Consider the following 23,221-nt stretch of genomic DNA (forward strand, 5'->3'; position numbering starts at 1 on the left):
AGCTCCACATTAAAATTTAACTGCACCCCCCCCCCCCCACCCACACTGGGATCAACCTCTGTAGTAAACTTCTGCCCTACCCAGGATCTGAAAGGAAACAAAGGTTGGAGCTGACCTGTGCACGTCAGAGGCCCAGCCAGTGGCCTTGGTAAGATAAGCGACAGCTGATGGTCTCAATTGCTTTTCTTTACCTCGACGAAGATTGAGCGAAGCCTCACTCTTAGGCTATGGTTCTTGGTACGTTAGTGCCAATGTGTCTTTACTTTTCAAGAAGAAAGCTAACCACCTGTGCCTCCCTCATTTAGGACCTGGTACAGTTGCACATTTACTCACTGGCCAAACACTAACAAAGGTGAAAAGGATAACTACATTTCATTCGTTTTTCTGTCCTTGACACCTCCAATCTAAGGGACTACATGGTATCCTGGGTCTATGAGGCGATGGAGTTAGGAGAAGATAACCAGTGGGGAGTACAGACACACCTGTGGGCTCCTCACCTCTCGGGGCTTCCATTTCACAAATCCTGAGTTGGCAGGAGTTGTGACTGTGGCTCTGGGGAACCAGCAAGACCTCTCCTATCCCTCCCAAATCAAGACTCATGCAAAACACTGGCAAAGGAGCCAAGTTTACAGTCTAAATTTTATTATCTCCAAGTCACAATGCTGATCACAAATGTGCACCCTTTAAAACGGTAACAAACAACAACAACAACACACATGGAGAAATTCTTGCAATGAAACACAGTGGACCAACAGAGACAACTGTCACAGTGTCTTAAGGTCTGGGAATCTGGGCATGCTGCCCACAGGCTTGTGGAGACATCTTCAGGTTTAAGGCAAAGGGGACAGCCTACAAAAGGCACAACCATCAGCCACCCCTGGAAGAATCTCTTAGTTATTTCCTCCTTGGAGTCTACAGCTTGAGTGCCTCTCCCCACTCCCCACCCCACACCTGTGACTCAAAGAGTGGTTAGATTAGCTGCTGGAGAGAAGGAATAGAAACAGTGACATTACCTGGGGAGACATAGCCACCACCATCTCCCTCACGTTCTGTAGGACTGGGACAGTGGCCAAGTTACTCCCAGCAGACGCAAGTGCTGCAGCAACAGGAATTTCTCCTGCAGAGGCAGCAGGGGAGTGGTTCAGCGCCGTGGATAGGGAGGAAGAGGGAGGAACCCTTGCCCCGAAAGTGACTGGTTTCCTTAGGCCTGAAGCCCAGATGTTTTGCAAGGACAGGAGCAGAACTTGGGGAAAACCAGGTAGTAACATCTAAAACACTTGTAGCAGGAAAGACAAGAAGAGCAACCGTAAAGTACAAGGTAGCTTGCTGGACAGTATCTGCCTCTAGAGAGATGCATTGGTCCATAGCAACTGGAAAGGGGGTGTCATAGGAGGGATGGAAAGAAGAGAAGCAGGGCCCTCTAATTCCACTTACCTCAAAGACTGAGCCCCGAGGACTATATGAATATAGTCCCCTAAAAGGCAAAGGCTTACTCCACTCTCCCTTTCTCACAAAAGCATCTGGTTTGCCATCTCTCTCCACTGTAGAGACTTTGCCCTCAAGTAGAGGACTGATGCCTACCACAGTACAGGGACTGATGGAGGCTCAGATTCCTGAAAACAGAAGTCAAGTTGGGCTCCTACCACACACACTGAGCTTTTCTCCACAACACTCTGTGGACGGCTCTGCTTCCACAGGGTTAGAGGAATTAAGAGAATCCAAGTATACAACAACAAAGGACGGCCAAAAATGAAAGGCCACCTCTTTGCAGGCTTGGTAGAGGAAAACTGGCTGGTAAAATTTCAATTATCTGGGATGCAGGGAAAATCCAAAAGTGAAAGCAGAGGAGCTAGAAAATAAGAAGAATTAACCTGTCTCATTTAAAGGCAGAGAGATAAAGAAACTAAATGAATAAATAGCAAGCCAGGTTTTAAAAACGAACATCTTAAGAAACAAAACAAACAGGAATGAACTTCCCTGGGAGAAGACACTTCAATTTCCCAGGAAAAAATGAAGAGTAAAAGACATGGACTTCTAGATGTAGACCCAGAAGCTGGCTGGGTCTCTGCTCCTCTGAGCACAGCCAACTCCAGTAAAGAAAAGAGAAGGGGAGGAAGTCCACTTGTTTGTCCCTTTCTCCAACAGAGCCTGTCCTCAGAGGTGGTCAGGGTTCCTTCTCATTCAGCTGCTTGCTGGTAGGAGCCACCCTGTATCTTTGAAGCCCTCCTGGGAGTACACAGCCAGCTGTATTTCTCTTCTTTCCTGGGTTCTCTAACAGTGGTGGGGAAAAGGGAAGAATCATCAAAGCATTAGCTATTTTCAAAAAGCCACCTTTCTAAATAATGTGTTTTAAAATAAAGTCCCTAACAAATCAACAGAAAACCCCCATGGTCTTTCTTTATGACCTTTAAAATTAGCTCTGCTACGAACATCTCAAATTTAGATTTCCCCTTTCCTTAAAAAAGAATATCCTCCTGCATTTTTTCCTTGCAGCTTCCCAAATGAAATTCCGCCAAGTTAACAATGATTTCTGCTTCAACCCTGCTCAGTGCATTTGCAAAACAAAGCAGCTGGCCAATTTTGAGACTCCTGTAAGCTTCCCCATAAGATATCTCATGATTACAACTTGAAGCATTAATTAGGGGATTGTTAAGCAAGTAACCATGAGCATTAGTTTTAAGAATTTATAAGAAGCAGGGCACCTGGGTGGTTCAGTTGGTTAAGCGACTGCCTTCAGCTCAGGTCATGATCCTGGAGTGCCAGGACCGAGTCCCACATGGGGCTCCCTCCTTCTCCCTTTGACCCTCCCCCCACTCATGCTTGCCCTCTCTCTCTCTCAAATAAAGAAATAAAATCTCTAAAAAGAAATTATGAGATCGTAATACCCATATACTTACTTTTGTATGATGTTTGATTTAAAATACTTAGGAACTCCTATTAACTGGAACCCCTGCTTACAACCTGAAATAAGAAATTTAGAATTTGTTACCAGTCATTAAAAAAACCAACCAACCAACCAACCATGGAGACACACCCAGAAAAGGAGAGAAAACTAGGAGAAAGGAAAGCACACTGATGTTGGAAGCAGCTCTCATACCTCAGGTGGTGGGGGCTTGATGGTAACTGGCTGAGGAGTCCTCCGGGGTGGGGAGGGCTTTGGCTGCACCTGCTGCTGGGCGGGGTTATAGTATGTCACTCCTCCATATACCTGTGATGGGGCCTGTGACCCCAATAAGGTAGAAGGAAAAAAGTTAGGGATAAATTCACCTAAACTAGGATGAACAGGAAACATTATTCAGGTAAAAAAATGTACTCAGGAATTTTATAAATCTCTAAGCTGTTCCCCTTTAAAATAAGTGATTATTCATTTCTGCCTTACTATATCCTAATTATGTTCTGGTTTGTACTTTTTCAAAGTACTACTTAGCTTTCTCTGACTCCTACCATCAACTGAAAAATGGAAGAGGCTGAGCTCAATGGTGACACTTCACACACCGGATGGTGTCAACCTGTTGGGAGTTAAGCAGTACAGGGAGTGTAAGGATAATACAGCTTCTCCATTCAACTGAATAAACAGCAGACATGGACACCTAAGACATACTGAAGCACTTGAATGAAACACCATTAAAGAAACCGAAGAGGGCCCCTAAGTAGCTCAGTCCGTTAAGCAACTGCCTTGTCTCAGGTCATGATCCCAGGGGCCTGGGATCGAGTCCCATGAGTCTACTTCTCCCTCTTCCCCCTGCTCACATTTGCACACACTCTCTCTCCTCTCGCAAATAAATAAAATCTTTAAAAAGAAAGAAAGAAACAAACAAACAAAAGAGAATAAACAGATGATGGGCATTACATAAGCTGCATTTCCAGCTCCTGACCACCAAGAGGCATCCTGGCGCCACACACAAAATCAGTGGCAATGAAATGTTCTCTCAAATTGAGCATTCTCCCCATACCACATGCTTATCTGATTTAAAGGATGTGTACCTAGAAAAATCTGCTCATTAGCCATCTCACCTGCGTATTAGGATACAGATGAGGTGGTGGTGGGGGAGGCAGTGCCCCTGGAGCATAAGGGTAACTGGGATTACCAAAGTTCATGACGCCTGGAGCAGAAAAGTAAGTAGGAGCAAGCAACTGCTGAGGTGGTGGCTGCCCTGGAGACATGGACACTGGTGGGGGATAGAGGCCTGGATTAGGCAGAGGTGCCGCAGTCTGGTGGGGATGTAAACCTGCACAGGAAGAGGAAAACAAAAACTGAAACAGAGAACAGCATCATTTCCATGGGATGGCTTGGCTGCCCTGCTCAGCACAGACTCAGGATGGAAGTCCTCAGGATGGACTCAAGACGAGTTTGTTGCCCAAGCAGCCAGAGTGGCTAGCCTTGTGAGCAAGCAGCACAGAGCTCAGAACGATGGAGTCTGTGAAGCCCCCAACACATATCCTCATGTACTGGAAAAATACAAGCAGAAGCAGAGGGGCAAAGCTTACCTGGGTGGGGAAGGTGCATTTCTGGCTGCACAATCATGCCCTGGGGAGGCAGTGGGGCAGGGCTGTCACCATGGGTATAGATTGGTCCCTGGAACTGCACTGTAAGATATCACATTGGGACTCTCATAAACCCTCACTCTTCATATCACATGGACAAATCTCCTTGTCCCCCAAACCCTTTAAAAGATGTTCTCAATTTTCCAAGTGAAGAAAGCAGCAGCCAGACAATGTCTGATAACCACTGTGAGAAGTCAGAAGGCAAACTCAGAAGGCAAGAGGCTGGTCTCTTAGTTCACTCTGGGCTGCCAAGAAAGGTGTGCCAATAATAAGAAAAAACTCACGTGGATCATAGTAATGTCCCTCCATGATACTGATGTGCACAGGAGGAGCAGGGGGCTCTGGCACAGGTCTTTGCCGCTGAGATGAATAGCGTTTGGCTCGCCCACCCTGGACACCCTGAAATAAAGAGGTCTGAGCAAAAAGACTGCAAGAGAGCTGACTCTCATATCAAGTTCCACCTTCCTTCAGGTACATGGCATATGTATTTGCAAAATGAGGGGCGCCTGACTGGCCCAGTCAGAAGAGCATGCAACTCTTCATCTTGGGGTTGTGAGATTGAGCCCCATACGGGTTTGGAGATTACTTAAATAAAGGAAAAAAGAAAGAAAGAAAGAAAGAGTAGAAGCGCCTGGGCTCAGTAGGCTAAGCATCCAACTTCTGATTTTCGTTCACGTAATGATCTCAAGGTCACAAGATCAAGACCCACACTGGGCTCTGTGCTGAGCTGAGCATGGGGAACTGCTTAGGTTCTCCTCTGTCTCTCTCTGCACTGCTCCCCCACCCTCTGCTGTGCACTCTTTCTCTCTAAAAAAAAATAGAGGAAAGAAAAGAGGATTTGCAAAATGAATTGAAAAACCAACGAGAAACATCAAGATCTAAACCTGGGCCCTGCTACCCTTTCTGGAGAGCCAAATTAAAAGAAATATGGGTAAATCAATGAAACACTGACTCCCAAAATGTTATCTTAGTTTAAACCATGAATAGCTGTTGCATGCAGCCCCCTCCCCCAACTACTCCCTCTCCCTTTCTGTACCATTTCTTCCATCCGGTTAAACTGAGGTCCTGCTCCCATATGTATGTGGTTGGGCATACCTGTGACACAGCAAAACAAAATTCACGGCTTAAGAGCAGATAGGTATGAGTGGGACTAAAGAGAACATCAAGAAAACTGACAAGTTAAAGAATACAACATGGGGAACTGCTTTCTTCTTTTAAACTGACAAAATTCCTTTTAAAGTATCTCTGCGGGTTGCCTGGGTGGCTCAGTGGGTTAAGCCTCTGCCTTCAGCTCAGGTCATGGTCTCAAGGTCCTGGAATCAAGCCCCACATTGGGCTCTCTGCTCAGTGGGGAACCTGCTTCCCCCTCTCTCCCTGCACTAACTCTCTGCCTACTTATGATGTCAAATAAATAAATAAAATTTTTAAAAAACAAAATGAAACAAAAATAATAATAAAGTATCACTGCTTCCTGTCAATAGCATTTGGAAATTTGCCCCTACTTGTATGCAAGCTGAGTACAACAATAAAAAGCCTTTAAATGTGGGGAAAAAAGGACTTCAATGAGAAAATGCAATTTTCCCACTAAATATTTCCCAGTACAGAATCCCTGGGAGGTTATAATCAGCACAGTCCATTATCAAACATATTGAAAAAATTTCAGCCCTAGTTTGAGAAACAACTGGACATTCTGTGAATGTGCCCAATTGTTCTTGGCCACAGAGTTCTAGGCTGGAAGTCTGGGAAGACACTCCTCTCTGGCTGAAAATGACTCACGACAAAAAAAGGGTATTTTAGAGATTGTCTTCCAATGGCAATAAGGTATCTGTAGAAGGGTATAGTCCTCATCCTATGATTAACTCCAGGTCCAGTTTAGGCTACACGGGTTTTTGGTATTCAAAAATCATGCACACCAGAAAAGGATGCTGAAATTCCCAGTCCAGGGGCACCTAGGTGGCTCAGTAGGTTAAGCCTCTGCCTTCGGCTCAGGTCATGATCCCAGAGTCCTGGGATCCAGCCCCACATCGGGCTCGCTGCTCAGTGGGGCACCTGCTTCCCCCTTCACCTCTCTGCCTGCCTCTCTGCCTACTTGTGATCTCTCTGTCAAATAAATAAATAAAATCTTTAAAAAAAAAAAAAAGAGAGAGAGAGAAAGAAAGAAATTCCCAGTCCAAATGAGGATTATCAATTTTTAAATTCAAATCAGATTTCAGAAATTAAGGAAAGGATCCTTTTATCTACCTGACTGGAGGGAGACATAGACAGATGGGCAAGAACGATGGTAAATAGGTCCCAGCTTCTAGAACTATGCTGTCCACTGTGATATCCAGTAGCCACATATAATTATTTAAATCTCAATTAATTAAAAGTTCAGTTCCTCAGTCACTCTGGCCACAATACAAATATTCAAAAACTTCTGACACTATGAAAGTTCTATAGGGCAGCCTAGTTCTCCATTAAGAAATTTCTTTAGGCTTTCCTTTCAAAGAGACTACACTGGGGCGCCTGGGTGGCTCAGTGGGTTAAGCCGCTGCCTTCGGCTCAGGTCATGATCTCAGGGTCCTGGGATCGAGTCCCGCATCGGACTCTCTGCTCAGCAGGGAGCCTGCTTCCTTCTCTCTCTCTCTCTGCCTGCCTCTCAGTGTACTTGTAATTTCTCCCTGTCAAAAAAAAAAAAAAAATCTTTAAAAAAAAAAAAAAAAAAAAAAAAAAAGAGAGACTACACAATTCTCATCCAAATTCAAGTAAGTCTGTCTCTGCCTTCAAACATTCAACCATTAGCTCATATAATAAGACTACTGCCACCATCTTCCAACTTTTCCTACAGAGAATGGGTAAAAGATTCTGTATGCAGGAGCTCCGTATCAATGGCTAGTCAGGTAATAGTAGGCCAAGTAGTAGGGGTAGTCTTGGGTAACAGATAAAACTTCTCTGAGGTCTTTGGATGAATATACCCACGAATCCCTCTGTTTCTTTCAATGAGAACAAAGATATTTGTCAGACCCCATATCCCTGAGACCTAAATCCCATACCCACAAACCCAATGATGAACAAGGTAAAAAGCTAGTCACTAACCCTAAAGTACCTACCACGAAGCTCACGTGGTTGCAGGAATGAAGGCTGCCCGGGACTCCAATTCTGTTCTGTTATATTTAGTTGTGCCACATCTTGCTCAAGTCCACTTGTTGTAGAATCCACTGGAGCCTCCCAGTTTCCAGTCTTAGCAGGTGGAGGAGGGGTCGTTTCTGGGACTTGAGGTGCTGGGTTTAGCCCTTCGGGTGGAGGGGGCACCTCTTCTGCAATCTTGACTGCATCTCCAGCTTTGATTCTGGTTCTTCTTGCCCGGGAGTAGGATTTCTTCTCAACAGGCCTGTCAGGGGCTGGTGGTACAGTGTCGGGAGCAGCAGCTGGTATCTCTGAGGTCGCCTCTTCCTTCTCCGGACTGCCAAGCACTTGAGCATCAGCTTCTGGAGATGGGTCCCGTGCAGGAGTCTGCTCTAGGCGCCGTGATCGGTAACTGCTTTCATGTTTAACAGTCTCACCAGACCGACCACCATGCTGCCCACCAGCCTCCATAGGCCTAAAACCAGCACGGCCTTCCTTGAAGCCCCCAGATCGAGAGTAATTCCTGGGAGTAGACATTCGGCCAGTCCCTGCAGCATTCCTATTGATAAATGTCCTTGGTGGTAGGGTGCCCCCAGGACCCTGATGGCGATGGGACTTGTTTGGTCGCTCAACAATCCAGTTTGGATCTCTTTGCGGAGGACTCCCAAACCTAAATAAATGGAACGATAAAGTCTTAAGAAAAGAAATAATAATAAGACCACTAAAGATCTAAACTGAGGGTCAGGGAGACTTCCCATATTCCTCATCCACTGAATTACAGGCTGGAATGGCATTTTAAAAAGCAGAGTTCTGGGGTGCATGGGTGGTTCAACAGGTTAAGCCTCTGCCTTCAGCTCAGGTCATGGTCTTAGGGTCCTGGAATCGAGCTCCGCATTGGGCTCTCTGCTTAGCCAGGAGTCTGCTTCCCCATCTCTCTTCCTGACCGCCTCTCTGCCTACTTGTGATCTCTCTCTGTCAAATAAATAAATAAAATCTTGAAAGTAAATAAATAAATAAATAAACAAACGGATGAATGAATGAATGAATAAATAAATAGCAGAGTTCTTTCTACAAATATAAACAGTGTAAACCAAAACTTTCTCACCTAGGCTTCCGGATTCTTCGGGGTTTGATGTCATCGGGATCGTGAGCTGAGCGGATATCATAGCCATAAAGGGCAATGAGCTCCTGTCGGGACTTTGGAGCTTGTTCATCTTCCCGGAATTTGTCATGTTCCCAACGACCCTCATCCTTCCAGAGCTTTCGCTGACGCCCCTTGGGTCTGGATAAAACCAGGGAGAAGTATCTTAGGTAGGCAGACTCTACCAAGTAAAGACACACACACACACAAAAAAGAAGGCTGGGCAGAAAAACAGGAAGAACTTCACTGGTCTCCCCATCTTCCCAGATGGAGCGCACAAAACCAAGAGTCAATCACAGCACTGCAGGGCCTGCTGGGCTCAAACAGAACACACACAGAAATACGGGGAGACTACCTCAAACTACTCGGCACCTTGAAAACATCTCTTGCTTGTAAAGCAACTTACACAAGTACTTCATGTCCCAGAGGCTTGAGCCTCAGACTAAAGAAGACAGTGAAGTATGTATTCAGATCCCAGCTCCTCCACCAATAGTTACCAAAGATCCTAAGCCTCACTTTCCTCATTTGTACAAAAATGATAATCATAATAACCTTAAAGTACTGTGAGCAGTAAATTAGCAAAGTGCCTGGCCTATAGTAAGCACTAAATATGTACTACACAGTAGCAACAAGAGGCTGTTACCTGACTTCCTCCTCCTGCGTTTGTCCTCGAAGATCATGCTCAAAGAAAAGCCCTTTCCGGGGTATGTATGCTGGGTTCTTCCGGTCTTCATCATCATCCAAATGCTTAGGGCCCTTTTTACCCACTTTGTTCTCCACAGGTTCTGTGCTCTCCTAGAAGACAGATAAAGGGCTCCTTATTCTCTCCAAGGTTAAGAGCCCTTATTCTGACCCCCAAAGTGGAGGCCTTTGGTGAACACTGACCTGTCCATCCCCACTCTGCCTCTCTCCAGTCACAGTGCCTTTGGTGTCAGGCTTTTCCTCTCCTTTCTCTTCTTTTGCTGAAGAATTAGCAGCATCATTGGCTTCTGATTTCAGCTCCACTTTGGAGTTTTCCTCTTCACTGTATTCCCCTTCTTCACCCTGAAAAAAGTTACCCTGTCAGTTCAAAACGGTGCATTTTTTTCCCCATTCTTTAAGTGAACATTTTCTAATGAAATTTTAATATAATGTAAGGATTAAAAACAAACATATCAATATCCTTACTAAAATTTCTGAAGGATGGGGCACTTAAAAAAAGCACAATAGAAAAAATAAATGCACATACATTTATACAGATACATGTAAGTTTTCCAGGATATGGAAGGAAATGTTAACATTGGTAGCCTCTGGGGAAGGAACCCAGGAAATATGAAAGGGAGGCTTTAAACTGCCTAGAATACAGAAGGAGATGTTAATAATTTCTCTCCATCTTCATGGATTGTTTCTTAAACATGCAGGGCCTAAAAATTACACTTCAACTCAAGTTGTGAATTCTCCCATCTCAAAATGATTTAGGCAGATTCTCAACCTTTTAGATTATATGGACCTTCTTTTTAGGCTCTCTAATTTTCATGGATCTCCATTAGACAGTAACTTGGTGTAATATCCACTGACTGAAAAAACGTATGACAAACAACTACTACACATTCAATACATCAAAATAAATTTACATTGCATTAATTTATATATTCAGAAACAGTACTACATAAAGGTGGGAAATATAGACTTAGTCTATAAATAATAAGCTCAACTACTGAACTTGCAAACTGTAATAACACTATGATTTCTCAAGGCACTATTTACTCTCAAATAAGGAAAGAGTGGATTACATTTTTTTTTAAGATTTTATTTATTTATTTGACAGAGAGAAACAGATCACAAGTAGGCGGAGAGGCAGGCAGAAGTGGCAGGGGAAGCAGGCTGCCTGCTGAGCAGAAAGCCCAATGCGGAGTTCAATCCCAGGATCCTGAGATCATGACCTGAGCCGAAGACAGAGGCTTAACCCACTGAGCCACCCATGCGCCCCTGTATGATTTTATCTGAATGAGAGCAGAGCAAGCAAGATAGAGAATACGAGCAGGGATGAGGGGCAGAGGGAGAGGGACAAGTGAATTCCCCACTGGGCAGGGAGCCTAATGTGGGGCTTGATCCCCAGACCCTGAGATCACCACCTGAGCCAAAGGCAGATGCTGAACCGACTGAGCCACCCAGGCAAGCCCTACCCACACCGTTTTTTTTTCTTTAAGATTTTTTTTTAAAGACCTTATTTATTTATTTGAGAGTGAGAGAGAATTAGAGAAAGAGAGAGAGCATGAGAAGGGGGAGGGTCAGAGGGAGAAGCAGACTCCCTGTCAAGCATGGAGCCCAATGCTGGACTCGATCCTGGGACTCCAGGATCATGACCTGAGATGAAGGCAGTTGCTTAACCAAATGAGCCACCAGGTGCGTTACCCATAGCTTTTTAATAACCAAGCACCCTTGATTCTTCCCATGTCCCCTCAGTCAAGAGTTAGTTATCCTTCTCCTGGACATGGCGATAGATGGGTAGTAATCCTTTAGTTCTTTCCCTGATCCCATGTTCCCTGCATGTTCTGAAGACGAAACTGCAAGTCCTGTTCGATATGCATATGTGACCTTAATTCATTAGTCCCCACCAAACACACACACACACAGACTGAATTCAAACATCTTAAAATAGTATTAGCATGATTAATGAGAGAACTTTGTTTTATGCTCTACCCCCTCCAGTCCATGGTGGAATGTCAAATGAGGCAACTCTTTTATTCCAAATGAGAAACTAATTTTATTTCCAGGGAAGGACAGAAAGATACAAACAGGGTAATGCTGAGGAGACTACAAATTAGAGTTAAAATCTGGCACCTACTGAAGCCAAAAGGTGCTACCCCAAGATCACACTGCTTTGGCCAAGAGCTGACACCAAAATCCTTTCCAGAGACAAACTCCTCCACTGCTGATTTTACCTTCAATGAATGCTCTCCCCTAAAGCAACTGCTTCCCTGGTAGCATTCTCACACAGAAGTTTTAGCCCATTCTTTCATTCCCTACATATCTCAAGAGTATGAGGTAGAGTTCTTATCTTCCTCATTCACAGTATCTCTTCTAGATCTAAGTTCTCCAGCCTCACTTTAAACTCCTAATCCCGTGAAGCTCCTGTCACCTAGCAACACCTCTATGCCTTGCATCAGCCCACCCTGCCACTGACCCAGAAGACTGGCAAGGTGCTCAGTCTTCACCTCTGCTACAGGCATCTGCTTCCATAGCCACACTCCAGACAAGTCAAATCTGGAACTGCTATACATTTAAAAAAAAAAAAAAAAGATTTTATTTATTTATTTGACAGACAGAGATCACAAGTAGGCAGAGAAGCAGGCAGAGAGAGAGAGAGGAGGAAGCAGGCTCCCTGCCGAGCAGAAAGCCCGATGCGGGGCTCGATCCCAGAACCCTGGGATCATGACCTGAGCCGAAAGCAGAGGCTTTAACCCACTGAGCCACCCAGGCGCCCCTACATTTTTTTTTAAAGTACGCCCCATATCCAACATCTGGCTTGAACTCATGACCCTGAGATCAAGAGTGGCATGCTCTGCTCACTGAGTCAACCAGGAGAACCATCCTGTACATTTTACTTAACTTACTTTATTTATTTATAAAGATTTATTTATTGAGAGAGAGGGAAAGCACAAGCAGGAGGGGCAGGGGGAGAGAGAGAGAATTTCTATCAGATTCCATGCTGAGCATGGAGCCCAATGTGGGGCTCCATCTCACAACCCTGAGATAACTACCCAAGCTGAAACCAAGTGTCAGGACATTTAACTGTGCCACCCAGGCACCCCTATACATTTCATTTTTATGCTGTACATTTTTTAAGAAGTAGACCTGCTTCTCTTTAAAAACTCTTACATACTCCTTTGATCAAAACTGCCACGTGCAAAAAACTGACCTTAGACTCTTACCTCACCCCATATACAAAAATTAACTCAAAAAATGGTGGCACAGTCAGTTAAGCATCCAACTTTTGGTTTTGGCTCAGGTGGTAATCTCAGGGTTGTGAGACTGACCCCTCCTTCAGAATCCATGTTCTGTGAGGAGTCTGCTTAAGCCTCTCTCTCCCTGGTGGTGCTCAGTTAAGCATCTGCTTTTGGCTTGGGTCATGATCCTAGGGTCCTGGGATCGAGCCCAGTTTATCAGGCTCCCTGCTCAGTGGAAAGCTTGCTTCTCCCTCTCCCTCTGCCTGCTGCTTCCCCCCTCCCCCTGCTTGTGCTCTGTCAAAGAAATATATAAAATCTGAAAAAAAACCTCTCTCTCCGCTGTCACTCCCCACTGCGTGCACGCATGCTGTTTCTCTCTCTCTCAAATAAATATATCTTAATAAAAATTGGGGCACCTGGGTGGCTCAGTAAGCTAGGTGTTTGCTTTCAGCTCAGGTCATGATACCAGGGTCCTGGGATCGAGCCCGTCAGGATTCCCACTCAGTGGAGAGTCAACTTCTCTCTCTTCCTCTCCTCCTATTTGTGCTCTCTTTCTCAAAAAAAATTTTTTTAACTCAAAATGGATCAAAAACCTAAATATAAGAGCTAAAACTATAGAACTCTTACAAGAAAACATAGGAGTTAATCTTCACAACTCTGGTTTTGGCAAGGATTCAGAAAAGCCTTCTGAGGGCATCAAAAGCAAGAGCAAAAAGAAAAAAAGATACACTGGACTTTATAAAAATTGAAAACTGACACCATCAAGAAAGTAAAAAGAAAACCCAAAGAATAGGGAAAAAAAAGATGTGCAAATCATGTATCTGATAAGGAACTTTTGTTTTTTTTTAAGATTTTATTTATTTATTTGACAGAGAGAGATCAGAAGTAGGCAGAGAGGCAGACAGAGAAAGAGGAGGAGGCAGGCTCCTCGCTGAGCAGAGAGCCAGATACAGGGCTCTATTCCAGGATTCTGGGATCATGACTTGAGCCGTAGGCAGTGGCTTTAACCCACTGAGCCACCCAGGTGCCCCGTGATAAGGAACTTTAATCTAGAATATTTTATAAAGAATTCGTACAACTCAAGGGAACCTGGGTGGCTCAGTTGGTTAAGCAACTGCCTTCAGCTCAGGTCATGATCCTGGAGTCCAGGGATCAAGTTCGGCATTGGGTTCCCTGTTTGGGGAGGAGTCTGCTTCTCCCTCTAACCCTCCCCTTTCTCATGCTCTCTCTCTCTTTCTCTCTCAAATAAATAAAAACCTTAAAAAAATTTCTTACAACTCAATTAAAAGACAGCCCAATTAAAAAATGGACAAAGAGGGGTGCCTGGGTGGCTCAGTGGTTAAAGCCTCTGCCTTTGGCTCAGGTCATAATCCCAGGGTCTTGGGATCGAGCCTCACATCGGGCTCTCTGCTCGGCAGGGAGCCTGCCTCCTCCTCTCTCTCTCTCTCTCTGCCTGCCTCTCTGCCTACTTGTGATCTGTCTGTCAAATAAATAAAAATCTAAAAAAAAACAAAAAATGGACAAAGAGTCCAATTAGGCATGTTTTCAAAGGAAGATACACAAATGGAAAATATATAAGGAAAACTGCTCAACATCATTAGTCATTAGGGAAGTGCTAATCAAAATGAGGCACCATTTCATACTTACTAGGATGGCTAGAATCAAAAAGTCAAGGCAAGAAAATTACATGCTGGTGAGTACATGAAGAAATTGGAATTTCCATATATTGCTGTTGGGAATGTAAAATGGTGCAGCTGCTTTGCAAACAGTTGGACAGTTCCTTAGAAAATTAAACATAGTTACCATGGGGCACCTGGGTAGCTCAGTGGATGAGGCATCTGACTTTGGCTCAGGCAATGATCCTGGGATCAGGTCCTGCTTTAGGCTTCTCACTTGGTGGGAAATCTGCTTGTCCCTCTCCCTCTGCCCCTCCCCCTTCTCATGCTTGCTGTCTCTCTCTCTCAAATAAATAAATGAAAAGTAATCTTTGGGGCACCTGGTGGCTCAGTTGTTAAGTGACTGCCTTTAGCTCAGTTCATGATCCCAGGGTCCTGGAATCAAGCTGCACATCAGGCTCCCTGCTCGACAGGAAGCCTGCTTTCCCTCTCCCCTTCCCCCAGCTTATGTTCCTGCTCTCGCTGTGTCTCTCTTTGTCAAATAAATAAAATCTTAAAAAAAAAAAAAAAAAAAAAAAAGTAATCTTTGAGGGAAAAAAAAACATTTAAAAAAAGAAAAAAAATTACCATGACTCAGCAACTCCATTCCTAGATATATAGCCAAGAAATGAAAACACACATCCACACAAAAACTTGTACACTAATATTTATAGTAACATTATTCATAATACATAAAAAATAGAAACCCAATGTCCATCAATGAATGAACTGATAAAGAAAATGTGGTAAACCCATACAATGTAATGTTACTCAGCCATAAAAAGGAATTAAGTACTGATACATGGTACAACATGGATGAAAATTGTGAAAACATAATGTTAAGTGAAAGAAGCCAGTCACAAAAATTCATATATTATGATTCCATTCATATGGAAGGCCAAGATAGGAAAACTCCTAGACACAAAAAGTAGATGTGTAATTGCTTAGGGACCAGGGGATGAGGATGGAGGAACTAAGGGGCAGGGGGAATAACAGCTAAAGGATACAAGGTTTTTTTTCAATGTGATGAAAATGTCCTGCAACTAATCGTGGTAATAACTGCATATATCTATGCATATACAAAAAAACCCACAGAACTGTACATTTTAAATAAATTGTATGGTATGCGAATTATATCTCAATAAAGCTGCTTAAAAAAAAAAAAAAAAAAAAACCTGCCTAGGGTTCCCTGGCTGCCTCAGCCTGTAGAGCAAGCACGACGGATGTCAGGGTCATGAGTTTGAGGCCCGTGTTGGGAGAGTAGAGTTTATTCATTTTTTTATCTTATTTTTAAAATATTTTATTTACTTATTTGATATATAGAGAGTGAGAGAGCACGAGCAAGGGAAGCAGCAGAGGGAGAGGGAGAAATTGGCTCCCCGCTGAGCAGGGAGCCAGACTTTCAGCTTGATCCCAGGACCCTAGAGATCATGACCTGAGCTGAAGGCAGATGCTTAACTGAGCGACCCAAAAGCCCCTAGAGTTTAGGTTAAAACGAACAAAAAAAAAAAAAAAAACAAACAAACAAAAACAAGAAAAACACACCAAAAAACCCCAGTCTTTTACTCCTATTCTTATTCGCTTATCCTCTCATCTCCAACTTAAGATATCCATTCCTTTGATCCTTCTACCTTCTCCCTACCAGTCTTATTCCACACCTTCCTCTCTCTTTTTTTAAAACTTTCCTCTCTCTTTAGTCTCCATGGCCTATTCACTTCAATCACTACTAAGTTCCAATCACCAAGTACCTTGCCACTCCCCTGTGCCAAGGACTGGATCAACTTAAAATGTCTGCCTTTTTTGTCTACAACCAGACTAATAATCATCAAAGAAGGAATTTTAAAAAAAGGTCATATAGGGGCGCCTGGGTGGCTCAGCGGGTTAAAGCCTCTGCCTTCGGCTCAGGTCCTGATCTCAGGGTCTAGGAATCAAGCCCAGCATCCAGCAGGCTCTCTGCTCAGCAGGGAGCCTGCTTCCCTTCCTCTCTCTTTGCCTGCTTCTCCGCCTATCTGTGATCTCTCTGTGTCAAATAAATAAAATCTTAAAAAAAAAAAAAGTCATATAAGCTTACACATCAGTGCCACCTCCAACCTCAACTACTTAAACCTCCTTTAGTCTGAAAATTCCTCCCCTGATCCTCCCTCCACTAACCTCCCTACTCGATGTCTTTCCTTCTATTTCATAAAGAAAACAAAATGAAGAAGAGAATAGCAGTTTCCTTCCTCCATACCTTTCCTTCCCACCTCTCTATAATTACCAAAGAAAATGTTTCCTTTGGCTGTTTCCTATTTCCTTTCACAAAGCCAATCAAGGACACCAGTAAACTTATTATCTACTGCCTCTCTTTTCTTTCCCTTTCCACTCCCTTCCTTCAATTTTTAACCATACCTGATTCTCCAATGTGAAAAAAATAACCACCAAAATCTCTCTTGACCTCAGTCTTTTTTCCAGCCACCATCTCTCTAGCCTCCTTTTCACAGTCAAGTCTCTTTTTAAAAAAATCCTCTTGGAAGATTCTGGGAAAATGGCAGCAGCATAGTTTTTTTGTTTTTTTTTTTTAAATTAATTATTTTTATTAACATATAATGTATTATTTCCCCCAGGAAATACACATTACACAAAAACACAGACCGGGGTATGGGTCGTGAATCGTCAGGCTGACACATTTCACAGCACTCACCATAGCACATACCCTTCCCAATGTCCATAATCCAACCACCCTCTCCATACCCACCTCCCTCCACCAACCCTCAGTTTGTTTTGTGAGATTAAGAGTCTCTTATGGTTTGTCTCCCTCCTGATCCCATCTTGTTTCATTTTTTTCCTTCCCTACCCGCCAAGCTCCTACCCTGCCTCTCAAATTCCTTGTATCAGGGAGATCATATAATTGTCTTTCTCTGAATGACTTACTTCGCTCAGCATAATACCCTCTCAGTTCCATCCACATCGTTGCAAATGGCAAGATTTCATTTCCTGTGATGGCTGCATAGTATTCCGTTGTATATATATATATACACCACACCTTCTTTATCCATTCATCTGTTGATGGACACCTAGGTTCTTTCCATAGTTTGCTATTGTGGATACTGCTGCTATAACTATTTGAGTGCATGTGCCCCTTCAGATCATTACATTTGTATCTTTAGGGTAAATACCCAGTAGTGCGATTGCTGGGTCGTAGGGTAGCTCTATTTTCAACTTTCTGAGGAACCTCCATGTTGTTTTCCAGAGTGAGCAGCATAGTTTCTGACCCCTTCAAATCTCCACATGAAATGAGGGCTTCTAGCCAGCAAAATCAAAGTCCTAATTTAAACCCTTTATTTTTTTATTTTATTTTTAAAGATTTTATTTACTTGACAGAGACCACAAGTAGGCAGAGAGGCAAGCAAAGAGAGAGGGAAGCAGGCTCCCTGCTGAGCAGAGAGCTTGATGCGGGGCTCAATCCCAGGACTCTGGGACCATGACCTGAGCCGAAGGCAGAGGCCCTAACCCACTGAGCGACCTAGGTGCCCCCATTTAAACCCTTTAAAAACAACATTTATACCAAAACTAGGTTACAAAGTATCCCCCAGATGCCAAAATATGAGTACACAGGAATAAAGCACCAAGACCCATAAGACCTGCATCAGACTAGTGTCCCTACTCAAGAGAGACGAGTAGTAAATGGACCTGAGAACAGGTAGTAAATGGAACTGAGAACAGGAGAAGCCTGAACTAATCAACAGGTATTTGATAGAAAGCTAAACTAAGACAAAGGGTTGCAACTAGGACGGATCTTAGTATCTCCAATAGCGTTTGAATGTGAGACTCCTCCAGTAAGAAGCTCTGAAAGGGCTAGAGCCGTCTATCCCCTCTGAAATCTTGCAACTGACAGCTCCCTTCAACTGACAGCAACTGACAGGGATCTCTTCTAGATAGGGTCCCACACCAAAGAAAAACTTGAGAGAAGGATCAAATTGAGGAGGGGGCAAGAGGAATGAAGAGAAGCTACAAAACATGTTGGGAAAGGGAACAAGAGCAGGAAATCTCAGAAAGCAAGCCATGTTTTCTTTTCTTTTCTTTTCTTTTCTTTTTAAAGACTACAGGAAAACAACAGAAGAAAGAGCTCTATGAAGTTAGAAAAAGCTACTCTGGGGGGCGCCTGGGTGGCTCAATGGGTTAAGCCTCTGCCTTCAGCTCCGGTCATGATCTTGGGGTCCAGGGATTGAGCCCCACATCAGGTTCTCTGATCACTGGGGAGCCTGTTTCCCCCTCTCTCTCTCTGCCTGCCTCTCTGTTTACTTGTGATCTTTCTCTCTGTCAAATAAATAAATAAAATCTTTTTAAAAAATAAAACTAGAAGAAACACAAATCCATTTTAATTGGGTTCACAATGTATTTTAAGATTTGGACTCAGACCCATCACTTAGCACCAGTCACACTAAACTTTTCATATCCTCCAACTTGTCATGCCATCCATCCCTTCACGACCCTCTTCCCAGACAGTGTTCCCTCTGCTCACGCCCACTCACCTTTCAAGTCTCTATTTTAACATCTCATCCTCTAAGCATTTCCAGTTAGTTGGCTACCCCTGCCATGTGCTCCCAAAACACTTTATGCTTCTGATATTGTGACACTTATCAAACATTACTATAATAACTTGTTTAATTGTCTGTCTTCCCCCAAAATGCAAATTCCAGGAGGGGAGAACCATGTTTTTTATTTCAGGGCCTAGTTCAACTCCTGGCACAGAGCAGGTACATAACGAAGAAAAGGAACAAGTAAACCCCTTCATGATCTGGCCCCTGTTCACTGATTTGCCTTTATTTCTGGTATCCATCCTGTCCCAACAATGTTCCAGCTACACCAAACTACTTTCAAGTTTCCAAATAATCAGTCTTCTCTCCTATGTCTGGACTTTCACAGCTGTTGTTCCCTCTGCCTATAACATGACCTGACTCCAACTTATTCTGATTGCCTAAGATAGATTCAGTACTCAGCCACTAATACCCTACTTAACTCTACCCCAAGCAGTTGTCACATCATATAACTGTCTGCATGTTTATCTCACTTCCTAAGTCATTCCTAGGCACAGAAATTGTAGTATAGCGTTCACTGTTGCATCTCTACAACTTAATGGAAATCTAAAATGTACCAAGAGTTCTATAAAGTTTATATAAAATCCAATTCCTCCTGTCCATAAACTCATGACCCAAATTCCAGAACTCAGGCCTTTTTATTCAACTCCAGGAAACAAGCAGCCATTCTCATAGTATCTCCAGTAGTGCACCAACCAACACAAATAAGACCACGAAAGCTTGGCTTATGGAAAATTTCTCCTGAATTTAAGAGGGAGAAAGCTCCCTATAAACTGAGGGGTGTTTCTGATACAAACCACTCAGAATCCTGCCCTTTTAAGGTTTTCAGATATACTTGGGAAAAATATCCAACTAGCTGGTTTCATTCCCTAAGCAGCATAAAAGGAACTGTCATTCTGTGAAGGGCTTCAGAACGTTCTCATCCTATTTAAAACCTTATTTTCTTCAGACAGGGTGAAAAGTGAACTACTAACAGTGTTAAAAAATCTGAAACCTGGGGGCGCCTGGGTGGCTCAGTGGGTTAAAGCCTCTGCCTTCGGATCGGGTCATGATCTCAGGGTCCTGGGATCGAGCCCCACATCGGGCTCTCTGCTCCGCGGGGAGCCTGCTTCCTCCTCTCTCTCTCTGCCTGCCTCTCTGCCTACTTGTGATCTCTGTCAAATAAATAAATAAAATCTTAAAAAAAAATCTGAAACCCGAAGAGGCATGCACCAAACTTCCCTCACTCTAAGTAAACAAGACCTTTTGTGACAGTTTCTGAAAAGCACAGGAGAAATAACAAGTAGGTCATGGGTACTTTTGAACCACAGGTGCGTCCATGTTTTTAAAACACATGTAAAAATTTCCAACCTGTATACCATACAAAAAAGAACCCATCACACTCACTTCAGAGTCTTCTGCACTTTCATAATCCGACAGCACAGCTGAAAGAAAACAGAAATATGTAAAGTAAGAAAATAAACAGAAATTATTCGAAACACATTTCCTGATTGCTTTTTAAGTCAAGTTAAGACTCTCATTCAATTCTGACAACAACCTACCAGAAAGATAAAATTATAGTCCCCATTTACAAATGGGGAACAGCGTCAAAGAGTGATTTGCCCAAGATCATACTGCTAAGACGTAGGTCTTTGTCACTGTGCGACAAAGAACCGCGTTGTGGCACCCTCCTCCAAATCCTTAAGTTTGAGAGGATGTCAATTGGTGGAAATAGGTGATCTGAGTTTACGGTCAAAAAACTTGTCATGATGCTACTCACCATCGCCCTCGATGCCATCTTCACTCTCCTGAACGAAAGAAGATGACATGGGTTAGTTCCCTGATTTCCAAAGGGCGGGGAGCTGAAGACTCGACACGGAATGTTTGAAACGGGAGATGAGGAAAGGTACATCTTTAACAAGTAGCAACCAAGGGAGGTCCGGCCCCTTCACTTCCACAAAAACATCCGCTTTTCTCGTGCAGCGGCTCTGCCCTTCCCCCAGAAACCCCTAACAGCTCCTCCTCCCTTGGGGCTCCAGACGCACTGGGGTTACCTCTCTTCCCTAACATCTAATATGCCCCAGCATCTACCATTAACTCCTAGCTTCCCATCACCACCTACACCCCGCCCCCCGGCCCGCCCCACCCGCGCGTACTCACACATTCCGACTCCTCAGCGCTCTTGGCGCCCCCGCTCTCCACCCGCCGCAGATGAAGGGCCCCCGCTCGGCCTCCGCGCTGGGAAGGCAGAGAGCCGCTGCCACCGCCTCCAGCACTACCGCTACAGCTCCCGCCGCCCCGCGCCGGGGAGCCGCCGCTGTCCGAGCCCGAAGCACCAGACTCCTCGTCCTCCGTGTCCTGCGAAGCCCGCTGCCGCCGCCGATCCGCCATCTTACGAAGAACGGCCGCCGCCGGCCAGCTCCTGACGTACCGCGCCCGTCGCAGGGACTGCCGGGAGGCTCCGGAGCTAGTCCCGGCATGCTTCACGTGCAACACTAGCCGCCGCGCTTTTCAGGGGGAGGGGCTTAGAGGCGGGGCGGCCGCCCTGCGGCACGTTTGCCGGCGAACGGGATTACGTAACCGGTGACGTACGGGGGGCGTGCCGCGACCCCTGTCTTCCCTTGGGTGGGCCGGGGGCGAGGAGAGCTGAGGCCCCGGTTCCTCGCCCAGCCATTTTGGGACTTCCGAGTGGAAGGAGCCCACTTGTCACAGCTTCACTGCGGCATTGGGACAGTTTCATAGTTTTCTGTTTCCGTTTCTCGTTTCTACCCGCGTTTGAAGCAGATCATTTTACTGCGTTCCATTGCTTGGTAAAATCACGAGCCAAGGTAAACCTCTAAAGCTGTTGTGCTGCATCACATTTGCCACAGCAGCCCATTGGAAGTTGAAGAGTGAAGGGAAAGCGAGTTGTCTGCAGTGAAGCTCGAGGACTTAGTGTTGCAGCGCTACCGTGTTTTCTCATGTCCTCTTCCTTCTTGTATCCTCCCACCCCGGCTGTCATCTCTCCCACAGTGCAAGCTGGTATGATGCTAGACTTAACGAAGATTTTGGAACCGATTTTAAAAGAGATGATCATAGGAACTGGCGTTGGTTCAATATTCTGGCATGATTTTCTCCTTAAGGGTTACCAGACAGGTAGATGAGGGGAATGCTTTGATTTTGGCAAGAGGTTGTCGGCAATGAAAAAAAAAGGTCTCTTTTCTTTGGACCATAAGTTATTAGTTTGCCTATAGGAGTGCACGTTAATAATATATATAAAACGGTGAAAGGTAACTATCGCATAGCACCGATTTCTGCCCTCTGTACTATTTTTACAAGTTGTGTGGCTAAAGATTTGATGTTGACCAAATTTATAGACAATATGAAACTAGGAGGCATTTTGGATGCCTTCATATAGATTCAGGATCCAAAAAGATCTCAACTGGTTAAACAAATGGCCAAATGTGACAACTTGTAAATCCAGCTCCAAAACCCAGCTGCCTGAGTTCAAAATGGAGGATGGATGATTTAGTAAGTGTTAGAAAGATCTGGAGGATCTTTTCAAGGTAAATTGATGCAAATGAAGCCGCCAAGTTTAGTGTCTAAATAAGGAAAGTGATAATCTGATGCTTTACCTTTCAGTTGTTTGGTCTGGGTTCAATTTTTAAATGAACATGAGCAAGCTTGTTCACTCCGAGGGAACTGAAAAACTCAATATCCTTGCTTTTGAGGAACAAGTGTAAGCTTTCTGAATGTTTACATGAAGAGAAGATTTGAGATAGCCACAGCAATCTAACTATTTAAGAGACAACGAGAAAGAATTGGATCTTTTTTCATCTCCCTGAAAGGCAAATCAAGAACCAATGGGTTGCAGTTATAGGAAGTTAGATTTTATCAGTGAGAAAGGATTTTCTATCATTTAGGAAAAAATACATTGGGGCGCCCGGGTGGCTCAGTGAGTTAAAGACTCTGCCTTCAGCTCAGACCAAGAACTCAGGGTCCTGGGATCCAGCCCTGCATCAGGCTCTCTGCTCAGCGGGGAACCTGCTTCCCCCTCTTTCTCTGCCTACCTCTCTGCTGACTTGTGATCTCTCTCTCTGTCAAATAAATAAAATCTTCAAAAAAATGCATAGAAAAAAAATGAAGAATTAAAACAAAAGCTGGACTTCATTTGTCTGGAATGTTGTGAAGGGGAAATCATGTATTAAGGGTCAGACTAGATGACCTCCAAGGTCTTTTCAACTATGAGGTTTTATTCATTTAGACACCAGGCACCGAATATCCTATCCTAGGATATTGTTTTTAAAGTTG

The 23,221-nt window shown here is 44.2% G+C and overlaps 1 protein-coding gene across 1 annotated transcript; it reads right to left on the bottom strand.

Annotated features, from left to right (window-relative positions):
- Window positions 1–621: 621 nt before the first annotated feature.
- On the bottom strand, window positions 622–21,396 carry CASC3 (CASC3 exon junction complex subunit). The gene is made up of 14 exons (XM_059379836.1): window positions 21,092–21,396; window positions 20,712–20,739; window positions 20,339–20,376; window positions 9,677–9,835; window positions 9,435–9,586; window positions 8,756–8,932; window positions 7,635–8,320; window positions 5,582–5,640; window positions 4,830–4,944; window positions 4,489–4,587; window positions 4,015–4,229; window positions 3,098–3,220; window positions 2,898–2,961; window positions 622–2,271 (listed from the first exon to the last, which is right to left on the bottom strand). Exons 1-13 carry the CDS (start codon window positions 21,320–21,322, stop codon window positions 2,938–2,940), a joined length of 2,106 nt encoding a protein of 701 aa, XP_059235819.1. The 5' UTR covers window positions 21,323–21,396; the 3' UTR covers window positions 622–2,271; window positions 2,898–2,937.
- Between the last annotated feature and the right edge of the window lie 1,825 nt (window positions 21,397–23,221).

Source organism: Mustela nigripes, chromosome 16 (genome assembly GCF_022355385.1).
Source record: "Mustela nigripes isolate SB6536 chromosome 16, MUSNIG.SB6536, whole genome shotgun sequence".
NCBI lineage: Eukaryota > Metazoa > Chordata > Mammalia > Carnivora > Mustelidae > Mustela > Mustela nigripes.